The 12,456-nt window shown below is 31.9% G+C and overlaps 1 protein-coding gene across 1 annotated transcript in view; it reads left to right on the forward strand.

The window, feature by feature from the left end:
* LOC129794848 (uncharacterized) overlaps positions 1-12,456 on the forward strand; it is a 58,158-nt gene that overhangs the window by 27,581 nt on the left and 18,121 nt on the right. Inside the window, exon 2 of the mRNA XM_055835746.1 lies at positions 10,475-10,635. Within this exon, the coding sequence (XP_055691721.1) occupies positions 10,475-10,635 (161 nt within the window). The remainder of the gene's footprint in view (positions 1-10,474; positions 10,636-12,456) is intronic.

Below are 12,456 nucleotides of genomic sequence, written 5' to 3' on the forward strand. Positions count from 1 at the left end.
CACAATAAGTTATTTAGATTTTATTCTATAAAGATTTAAAAAAGCCAAATTGGCAACGACTGCCAGTTTTGTCCTCCGTTGTTAATTATTTGGCTTATTACATCGGAAACTTTCCGTTAACACAGGCGTAGCCAGGTAGGGTATTTGAGTATCTAATTATCCCTAAATAATTTAAAAAAATTTAACTGTTTTTAGAGGTTAAAAACAAATAGAATTGGAACATTTAAAAGAAATCAAGAAACGTTAAAAAAAAACGTCAAATATTAGAAAATCAAAAATACATACATGTATATTTATCAGATATGTCAAAGTCAATAAAAAATTGTTAATCAATGAAAATAAGCATCAAACGTTAGGAAAGAAATGTCAAAAGATTGACATTTCTCGTCGAAATTAGCATGAAATCAGACATTTCAAACGTAAAAGAATTTAAGTTTCAAATTAACCTTAAGATTGGCTTTTCCGCGTCGAAATCAGTGCAAAATCAAACAAGATTCCTTAAATCGAAAAAAGCTCATTTAAATTTCCGCAAAAGACAGTTCAAGTTGCAAAAATTCATTCAAAGAAAACGTTCAGCAGTGGTGGATGGACTAATTCGGTGCCAAATTAATCCCTGAGGCCTCATAAAATGCATCATTAGTTGGTGGAGGATGTCAAAGCTGGGGCTCTCCAGACGTGCTGTATGTATATGGTGCGACTATATAAAAGTGGAACAGAAAAGCCACAGCAATTGCTCTCATACTAATCACATAAAGACGAGCTCAATTTGCACATCGTCAAGATGTTTCCTTAACATACATTTGCACTCGCAAAAATTGAGAAGAAGGACCTTGGAAGGAAACGACACATACACGTTTTCTCTGCAATTTTCTCCCTGAGAATATATTGTGGACGTTTTTCTTTCTTTTTTTTTTCTTTCAAATATAAATATTAAAGTTTGCATGAAAATGGAAGAGAAAAAGTTTCTTTTTAATGAGAAGCAAAAGGAAAGTTTTATTGTAAGTTTTGGTGCACAGAAAATAATTGCAAGTTATATGATGAAAATTTAGGACAAGATGGTGGCGTAATGTGACGTATAAAAATGGCGGTATTCTTAGCTTCTAACCTAAAAATCAATGATGATAGTTTGTATAAAAATATTCTTCTTTGACTTTAATGCTAATTATTTCAAACAATTAATTAAAAAAAGAAAAAATTTAAAGTATAAATGTCCCTGAAAAAATACTAAAGGGAATGAAATAAGCTCCAGCTGAGGCTGCCAGAAAAAATTGAATATTGAAGCACATTTCTGTGCCAAGCCACCAAAAAAAATTGATTGCTCTTCATTGACATATAAAATGCGATATGTAATAGAAAACTCAAAGAGATTTCTCTTCAACAGTGAGCCTTTTAATTTCCCACGCATTCATATGGTGGAAGAACAGCATGAACATACATATGTATGTACAACATACAATATATTCAATTTCGCCCCATTTCATGCTCTTGAATCCAATATCATCAAAATTGACATTATAACACGCTTGAGGAGTTTCTTGCCTTTTCGCGCCTTCTTTGAGGTGCGTCCTGAAGCTTTCAGGCACCGCAGACGGGCTCCTGTGCTGAAGAATTTTTACAGGCTAGGGAAAATTCTATCTTCTTATATGAGAAAAGGGAAAATTCTTTTGATTAAAATTTTATTAGAGATCATGATAACGAGTTATTTTCGTTATTTTAGTCAGAAGAACGATTTATTTAATCAGAGAAATTAACCTTTTTATGAATGGCTGAAAGTTAAAAATCGGCTAAGCCGTTTAGCGGGAATAAGGTTGATTTAAAAATTTCATTGAATATTTGTCCATTACTATGGTTCTATCAGTTCGATTTTGATGAAATCGAATTCAAATGAAAGGTTTCATAGAACCTTTTCAAATTAAAGAAAATTCCAAAGGAAAATTCCTCGTGAAAACTCTTTAAGAAAATCAAGCTTTTTAAGCTTTTTCGGTATTTCGGTGTTGAATAGTAAAATGCAAAAGGACTCCAGATTGATTTGCAATCATCCCTTTGTACAGAAAGTGTGATACATATTTTACAAAACCTCCCACTCAATGGTACATTCCAGTCAACCATCAGCTTTTGTTCTCTTTTTGCAATTTCACCTATGGAGAAATTCAGAAACCCACACCGAAATCAATTCGGAAAACAAGTTAATGTGAAAATGGGTGATATTTGGAATTAGTATTGTATTGTTCCTTTCTGATGGTGCTTGGAATGACCTGATAAATAGCCCGATGTCGAACAATATCGCTGTACAAGAGCAAATAGGGGTAAATACACAAATTTCGATTTAACGTTTTAAAATTACAAAAATAATCGTGTTATTTAAGTGTAATGAAATGAAACTACAAATGCTCATATTACTCAATGATGTTTCTGCTATCATATTGTTGCAATGATGCTTCAATCAGGAATCTATTTATTACATTTTAATGTCAACGTTAGAAGGAAACGTTTAGCTTTAAAAAAATTGTCGGTTAAAAATTAACTTCAAAAGTTATAGAAATGTCAAAAAATAAAGATGAAATGCCGTTAGAAATGTCAAGAGTTAGAAAACATGTACGTCAAGCTTTAGTAAAAAAAATGTCAACCCTAAAAAAGAAACTTTACGTGATAAAATTAATTATTTTGTTATTCTTATTTCTTATTCTTATTCTAAGGTTTAGAAGTAACGTCAAACATCAAAGAAAGCTTAAAAAAATTAAGATGAAACGTCAAACATAAGAAATGTCAAAAGTTAAAAAAAAACGTTAGTAAAAAAATATCAAGTCTTTAAAGTATTTTTTGTACAAAAGTTTAAAACTAAATGAAACATCATGCGTTAAAAATATCAAAAAGAAAAAATATGAAATGCTAGATAACAAACTTCAAGAGTTAGGAACGAAAAATTAAACGTCAAACGTCTTTATGTCAAAATCTATATAAAAACGAAACGTCAAGCATTGCAAATAGCCGAAATGTCATTTTGTCTTATTTCTGTTTAGAATTAATATTAAACTTAAAAAAAATGAAACGTCAAACTTAAAACGTTATAGGCTAAAAAAAAACTCTTTAAAATTTCCCTAATTCAAATCAGAAAGTCAGCAAAGTTCAGCGGCATTGAGGCATTAAAGCTTTATTTCACCTTTTATTATATATCAAGGAAAAGCTTAAGCTGCCAACGATGTGGGAAAGAAAATCTCAATTACATTTAGATAAATAAAATACAAAATCCTCCACAGTGTGTTGCAAAAACATTCTCAAAACTAAATTTTGCCTTCTTGTTGTGGAACTCTAGAGCCACAGTCTGGGTTGTGGGGGAATGTAAACAGTCCGAAGGCTACAAAAAAAGAATCCACAAAGTGTATCAAAGTTGGGGGTATATCAGATTTTAAACAATGTTTAAAGTGTCTCATTTTTCTCTCTCAAATTATTGCCGTGATTTAGACCATCTTCATTGTTTGTGTTTGCTTTAGCTACCATAGACTCCCTTCCTTCTTGCTGAATTGTCGTGAAAAACTTTTCTGTGGTTTGATGATAATCAAGAGAATGAAGGAAAATACATATATAGATAGAGATAGAATACAGACAGAGAATGGAGAGAGGAAGAAGGAAGAAATCTCATTCCAAAATGCAATAATTCCTTCTTTTTTCCATGCCAAAGAAAGGTGTTTGATTAACTCTTTTTATAGCGAAAATTATTGAGCTAATAAATCAGTTTGGGAGGTAAAGAAAGTTTATTTGTAGAAAATTAGAATAATGCTGAATCCCTTAATTCCCAAACGAGCTCAGATTGAGTCAGGGATTGAATTTTTCACCGGGAAATGGACCCTGTTGGTTTTTGGGAGAAAAGGAAGTTCAGGGATTCCTTTTTAATCCCACCATGGATTAATGGGTGGTGAAAATTAAAAATTCAGTAGATCTTCTATACTGTGAAAGTCACAGCCCCTTTTTGCTTTTATAGGATCAACCCTAACCCTTTTCTCACGTTAAAATCTAATTTATCTCCCCAGTTTGTACCTGCGAGTATTAAAATGTAGTAGTAAGGGTTTCCATAAATTGACTTGGCTTTTGTTCGGGGGGTATGATGACCTATGCGGAGGCAACAGGTGCGTGAAGAACCTTCCCCGCATGTTTACGCCACCCCCAAGAAAAGAACAAAAATTCTGAAGATCCCCTCTGGAATATTCTTTCATACCCAAAAGGCCAGACAACGCCTCCTCAATGGCAAAACACGCGCATAATGCACGCGGGCAATTCACGAAAACACCCACCCTTCGACCCCTTTTGGCTCAATTGAATTTTTCATTGAGAACTTTCTTTTTTGGCGGAAAGTCTCTTTTTGGAATCACGAGAGTGTTTTCAGGTATGACCCTTGCGTGTCGATAAGTTCCCTTTTCATCGTGTTTACGCCAAAATAGAGACACAAGCAGCACTAAATAATTTTGGTGTGTGTGACGACTTCTCTTTTAACCAACCACCCACCCCCACCCCTCAAATCCACCCCATAAAGATACCCCTTTCGGGCACGCAACAGTACAAAGAAGTAAAAAAAAAGCAATATTGTAACTTATAATAATTGAATGTGGGCCTCGGCTTGGTTGAACATGAGGCGTGTTTGGGTTGGAAAATCGATTTTCTCTTCGCGCGCATTGCGAAGGCATTTATAAGTGGAGATTCCGTTGACGTAGCCCATTTGAGAGGGTTCAAAATAGCAAAATTTGTGCTATTTTTAAACGCGAAAAACCATTAAAATTAAAGCATTTACATGGATATGTCATATTGATAACTTTCCATTGATTTCAAAACGATAATCATGCGATTGTGCATTGTCGAAGAGGTTATTATGATGCCGAGAATTTTCTTCTGCTGCTTAAACCATGAGAAAATGTGAATTTTCCGTTGAATTGTGAAGAGATTAAAATTTAGTGTTTTAACGATTTTTTTTTGAATACGCTCTAAAAATCCTCGTAATATTCCGAATATTAAAAAAAAATCCATATTAATTGAAACATTGGAAATTTTCACGCGAATGTATCATTACTAATTTTTAAAAACAAAGTATTTTTTGAAAGATTTAAGATTCAGATTAAAACTTTTTGTAGTTTGCTTTTAAAAATACATTCCCAAAATTTAATGATGAAACATCAGCGTGAATGTTTCACGCATGCAAAACAAAACAATTATTCGGCATTCTTAGCACAATAAGCTTATTTGTTTAAACTAGATTCATGAAAATTGGCACAAATACATTTTGAATAATTTTAAAATGTCTCATAACCTATTTTTTTAATTTTTAAATAAGGTTTAATTATTCACAAAAAGTATGTTTCAGAGGTTGTGGAAACATAAAATCTATGGATGAAATCTGAAGTATTATGTGAAATTTTCAATGTCTCTTTATTGAATTAAACATTTAAAAGAAAAAAACTTTTTATCATTCCTGTACAAACCTTTGACATTTGCCTTCTAACGTTTGATGTTATTTTATAGCTTAAATATTTTTTTCAACTTTTGACGTTTTTCTAACGTTTTATGTTTCCATTCTAATTTTTGTTGATTATTTTCTAAGATTCGACAATTCTTTTCTAATTCCTGACTTTCATTTTCTAACGTTCGATGATTAGTTCCTAATCTTAAAACATCTCTAACTTTATCTCCAATTTTCTACTGTATGCGACGTACTTTATAAATGTTTTATGTTTCCTTTCTTTATTTTACAGTGTTTAATGATTTTTCTAATCTTTGATTTTTCTTTTCAAACTTTGACATTTTTTTCGAATGTTTGACATTTGAGGTTTAATTTTTTTTAATTTTTAACGATTTATTTTAAATATTTGACTTTTCTTTTCAGTGTTAAATTTTTTTCATAGAAGGCAATTCGAGTATTTTTTAACGTTTAACATATTAATATTAAATTTTCACATTTCTAACGTTTGACATTTGACATTTTTTAAAAATGCTTTTCTATAACGTTAGAAATGTTTTAATCTTAATTGTTTAACGAGTTTTTTGATGAAAAATTATTTTTAAGGTTTGTATTTTCCTAATTCTTCAGGGGGTTTAAGCACCCAAAAATTCTTCCGGGCTACGCCTCTGTTCAAGTAGTCATTTGAGTATGATTTAGACATATATTTAATGATGGCTTTTAAAAATAGTAATTAAAATTAATTTTCCATTTCTAACTACATCGCAGAATATGATTGAGACGCTTTGGAAATTTTTCTCAATAAAATGTTTTTCTTTTCTTGGATCAGACTAGAAGAATTTTTGTTTTTTCCCTTCGTTTGAACTTTGTCCTTTGAAACATTAAATATTAATCTGCTGCTTATCATTATATTGCTTATATATTTATCAAAATAGCAGTGGCATTTTATTTCAATGCATAAAATTTAAATAAATTCAACAAACCCCCTCATATGTCTAATAACATCGCGCGGGGTTCTCTGCATTAGCTGCGGGGTTCACGAATAATTTGAATATTTAATATTTGTCCAAAGTCTCGTCTCCTCATACCACCACACCGCTGCTATTGTGAGGGAGGGGGAGGCATCATGGCATTAGCCAGTCTATGTCGTCAGGGAAGAAACGTCATGGAATGAATTTATACCAATTACACACAACTACATTTCCCAGCAATCATTCTTGCATTGTCCACTCCATAAATAAATTCCAAATGTGGAAAAAACTATCAATCAATATGGCATTTTCTCGCTGGCGGGGGGAAGGGGATGTCACATCTATTTTTTTTTAATCTCACCCCCCATCGTTGTGGAAGAAGGAGCCTAAAATTAGGCAATGTTATTTCACCTTGGGATATGAAATATACGAAAATCGAATAAGAAGCCAAGATGATAAAAATATCTTTTAGAGAAGAAGTAAAAAAAAAATGTATAGGTATTTGGATGGAGAATCATTGAAGGAAAGAAATGATAATGTATTCGTGGCCCTCTCCCCTCCCGCACTCTAACCCATGGACGTCCTTTTCAATATTATAATTTTCTTGAGCAACACTGAAAAGGCATCCATATTGAACAACGAAGGAGCTTTTCTTCATATTATTTATTATATATGTTATGTTGTATTTATGTATCGGTGTATGTAGTGTGTGTGTGTATTATGTGTAGGCGCAATGCCTGAAGCTCCTAAAGCGAGAATAAGAGACGAAACATCCAAAGTAATATACACATACATAGCGTGGGGTATTATTATGTATAAATTTGGGGCATCGCAAGAGAAATTATGATTATCAAGAGATTCTTACATAGATTCCGAAAAATGTTTATGTATCTTGTCAGAGATCCAGAAGGGGATGCATAAATTACCCAAAGAACTCTCGGAGAGAGTACTTAAGTCAGGATAAATAGGAAATTTATTTAAAATTATTCTCTCTCGTGCTCTTTGGATCCTACTTTAGATTTTCTCTTATCTATTATAAAATTTATACATATACATGTATATCCCACCCGCAACATAGATATTTTTGTCTTTCACCAATCTCCTAAAAAGGTGTTTGCAAAAAATTACATTCTTGTATTAAGATTCTTTTCCAGTTAATTTGTTTTTTTTTTAATTTATTTTTTTAATATACAGTAAAAATTTGTAAAGAAAAAGATTCATAAGAATAATATGCTTTATGTTTTCACATGAATGAGCTATAAGGGAAGCCTTAAAGTAAATCCTTTTAAATTTTTCCGAGCGTTAGTTAATGAAATTTTTGAAATTTTCACGAAGTTTGACTTTAAAATGGTCTAGAAAAGTCAATTCTGAATCAAAATTTTAGAAATTTCGCGTAAAAAGTTCTAAGACTCTTTCTTTAAACGATTCTATTAGAAGAAACATTAGTTACTGCAAATGTTTCACACACATTTAACCCTTTTACGACAATTGGAGTGATCCACTAACCCGAAAGATTATCATTTTGAAAAAATTAATTAAAATAAATTAAAATAAAATAAAATTTAAAAAATTTGATAATTTTTCCAAGAAGAATGGAACGAAGGGGTGCTTATCTGGACGAAATTATTCGGATTATTCGATAATATTCAGATGATTAGGCAAGAAAATTCACATATAAATCTAAGCCTGCAAACGTTAAATAAAAGCATTAAAACATTTAAATCAAACCGAAATGTAGTAAACTCAAGCCGAAGAGTTCTAAACTCAAGCCAAAAAGTAGTGAATTCAACACAAAAAAGACTAAATTCAAGCCGATATATATTTCGTATTCAGTCCCAAAACAAACCCAGATTAAGGAAGCCTAAAACGGAATAACTTCAAACCGAAAAGTAGTAAATTCAAGCTAAATTAAATCCAAAAAAAACTAAATTCAAATCTAAAGGACCTAAATACGTTTTTGGATTTTTTTTCGGTTTTGAGTTTTTCGGTTTTTAGCAAAAGATGTTCATGTGAAGTTTTCGAAAATATTGATCCGCCTAAAAAACCAAAATGACTGTGTTTTGACTGAGAAAACTCTAAAAAAAAAACCATAAACTAATTTTCATTCAGACCTTTAAATAAATAAATAATTCCTAAATATTCTAAAGGAATCTTTAAATATTTTAGCCTTAAAATTGCCTAAAATATTAAACTTAAAAAAAATATTAAAAAAAAGGAAAATGAATATTTTTAAATAAATTATTAAACATTCTAAAAAATTACCCGATAAAACTTAAAATTCCGACATTTATTATAACAAAATCGATATTTCTGATCACTTACCGGGTCACACAAGCTCAACTGGTGTGCTATGTGTAGTCAGTAGGTTATATGTTGCGTCAATTAGATTAAATGCTTTGCATAGTGTCGTGTATGCTCCATCTGAGGCACGAAAATTCCCCACAAATTCGTTTTTGAAAATACCACTTCCATTGAATTTTCTTCCGATAAAAGGATTGAGAATAAATTATTTAAATGTGTCGCCTTTTTGTATAGAACACTGTCAAAATCCTCACCCCCCTTTCCCATTTTGCTCTATATAGTTTGTATCCCAAACATAATGCTTTTCAATTCAAACGTGGCATTTCCTCTTGAGGTTTTCGAGGTAAGCTTTTCAACATTTTCATTATGAAATCTCATGAATAATTCACCCAAACAAAAGCACGTCCTCCCAACTAGAGATATGGTTTAGTTTAGTCAAAAATAATGGTGAAAACATTATGTGATACGGAGAGACCAAAGCTGAAAAACTTATTCCTAGCGACGGGGGTGAAAAATGTTAAAAATTGTGGGGCAAAATGATTCATTGCAGTTTTTAGTTTCATTTTTGAATAATTTTATTTACTTTTTTTTAATTATCAATATACTTCAAATTATTATAATTTTTGTTATTTTAATTTTAAAAAATTACATAAACAATGTATAAATAAACTTTTTTCAAAGTGCCGCCATGAAAAATTTGCCAAATAAGGTCTCCGAATGAATTTGAGTTCTCAACAATACCACCCCAAAATACATGAGGGCTTTTACAAAATGTTATGATGTGAATAAAACAGTAAAATAAAGTTTTGTGAATTTCAATAATAATAATAATAATAGCTGATGTGAAACCTATAGAATACTATTTTATAACTTTACTCATGGCGTTGTTAAAATTCATCAAATCATGGATAGAGGAGAATGGGGTAAAGCGGATCTTTTGTACGTTATTTTATACTTTGTTCTGAATTTATTTCAAAATTTTAATGCAAAGTTATTTGAAAGACATTTCATAGATGACTTTTACTGCAAAATAAATAAAAAATTAATATTATTCTTTAGCGTTTTTTTCTTTATATTTTTAAATTTAAAAACAAATAGCACAGATCTATTATCCAAGACACATTTTATGCTAGAAAATTACTTATTTTTTAAAATATTTTTTTAAGAAACTATTTGAGGGGTTAACTCAGGTCGTTTTTTTTTTCCACAAAAGAAACTTCTAAAACACCCAAACAGTACGGCGGAGTCAACCGGAGACACTTCCGCACCATAAATCCATTTGTAAATCACAAAAACATAAATTTCAATTAAATTCTTTCCCCCACATTGCCATTTAATCATGTTTTGGGGGAGAAAATTTGCAGATCGATTTCCCAACTCAATGCGCAACGTGGTACGAAGGGAAATTCTGTGCAATTTCTCGGGTGAAGAGATTAAAACAAGGCTACAACCACCACCCTTAGTTGTTGATAGCAACGACCTTTTCCACAGATCTTTGATTGGAAACTTCTCTCGCTCTCTTCGCTCTTCCGTTAATTATTGATTTCTCTTTATTTCCCCCGTAAGGGAAGCACCCTGTATAACTCCTAGATAGGGAACTTCCTAATTTATTTTCGATAACTCCGTATACGTGTGAACTGTGAGATGCCATAGAGGGTTTGCAGTTAAAAAGAAAAGTTTACTTTTTTAAAGTTTTATTTCTTTTTCAAAGAAGAATTTTTTAAATTAAATTTGATTTTTTTTCTTTAATTATTTTCAGAATGCCCGCCTGCGATGGATGGGATGGAGAGGTTTGCGTGTCCAACGCCGGACAGGCAAGGCCGGTATCGATGTATAGACGATCATGTTCTATGTGATGGTTTCATCGACTGTCCAGAAGGTGAAGATGAAGACCGACAAGCCTGTATGTTTTACAAAACGGTGAGTTTTCTATTTTCCGACTTTTTCTATTCAAAGCAACTTTGCATTGAGACTCCACCAATTACAGGTGCCAAAACTCTTGTTGAAAGGTCAATTAATAAGAAGAAGAATTATAAGTTTGTTCTAATTCATTGATAGGCTTCAGCAAGGTGTTCACTGTTCAGGTTAATTTGATGAGGCCTTTGAAGGGTTTCTGGACTAATCAGGGGCGCAGCTAAAATCCATTTAGATATTTAAATTTTTAATTTTGAAGACGTTAAAAAAAAGATTTAACAAGACAAATTGTACATTTATTGTTGCATTTAAACGACGTTTCGATTTTATATTATCTTCTTTAGGTTTCTTTTAACCCTTTCCCGTTCACGTGAAACATTAAAACATGCGCTCTTTTTTATCATGATATTTGTTCTTTGGATGCTTTCAGATGACTTATCTCAGTCAGAATGTATTTTTTGGTTTCTTTTGCGTGAATTTGATGTATTTTCAACTTGGGAAAACAATTAAATTCATAAAAATTGGAAAAATAAAAAATAAATAAACCCAAGAAAAGCGAAAGATTTCCATTAATTACGTCATAATTGCAATTGTGTCTCTTTAAATGTATGAAACATTCGCGGAAATGTTTCATTACCGTTTCAAAAAATACGTCATATTTGCACCAGCAGTGTATGACTCACGGTGGCCTCTAAAGGGTTAACCAAAAACTCAATGTGGCGCAAAAAGACGCACACATACACCGTGATGAGGGAGCATCTCATAATTCTCCTCATCCTCAGCATGGCAGACGTTATAAGAAATATTGAGAGCGGACGACGAGGATATCCGTTTCTATCTTATTATATCCAATTCCTCGCTCGTTTGCACGAGAAACGTTAATTTGCTGGCGGGTGAGCAAAGCCTTTCGCGTTAATATTGTATTACACACAATATTTATTCCATTTTCTATGAAATATTGCCTCACTGTTTAGCATTTTCCTCTCGTCACATTGCCTCTGAAATATACCTTCTTCTTGATTCTTTTTTGTGTTGTTTTTTTTTATCCTCTAACAACTCTCACCCCTCTTTGGGGGATATTTTAATTCATCTCGCATGCCTGAAGACAAGAAAAAAAAAAGAACAGCAGCAGCAACAACGTGGGTGAGCGTGAAACTTTGCAAAATCCGCGTGTCCGGTATCACAAGAAATTCCTTAATTGTGCTTCTGCTGCTTTCACTTTTCTTGACACTTTCACTAATTAAAATGTGTTATTTTTCCTCTTTTCGTGCCTTTTATCCCTCATGTCCAGCACAATGCGAAGCTACTGCAAATTAAGCCTGAGGGGGGTACTTTTTATTTGATACATGGCATCTCCATGCAAGAAGAGTTTGTGGTGCAGAAGTATATTCCCCACCACAACGGGGAGCCAAAAGAGAAAATATTAACGCATTATAATGTTTTTAAAAAGAAATCAGGGTCACAGAGCAATTGCTCGGTGCAGTGAAAAAAAGAATTTTCTTCATTTAACCTTTCTCCACTAAAATGAACTTTAATTGAGCTAAAGCGATAGGCGTGTTCCATGGAAGACAATTAACTTGTGGAAATTCTTTTTTTTTTTTTGCAGAAGGGAATATAATTAGAATTTTTAGTTTTAAAAGTCGCCCTACCTCACAAGAATTTAAATTGAGGAAGGTCAATTTGGAAATAATAGAAAAAAAAAGCTTTTTAAATGCATTTTAAATAAAGAACTTTGTGAATTTTGATTGGAATTTGAGAAAAGGAGTTTATTCATTTTTAATTGGAGGCATAAGAAAGTTCCACAGACAAGTAATAATTTCGTAAAGA

Source organism: Lutzomyia longipalpis, chromosome 4, assembly GCF_024334085.1.
Source record: "Lutzomyia longipalpis isolate SR_M1_2022 chromosome 4, ASM2433408v1".
Lineage (NCBI taxonomy): Eukaryota > Metazoa > Arthropoda > Insecta > Diptera > Psychodidae > Lutzomyia > Lutzomyia longipalpis.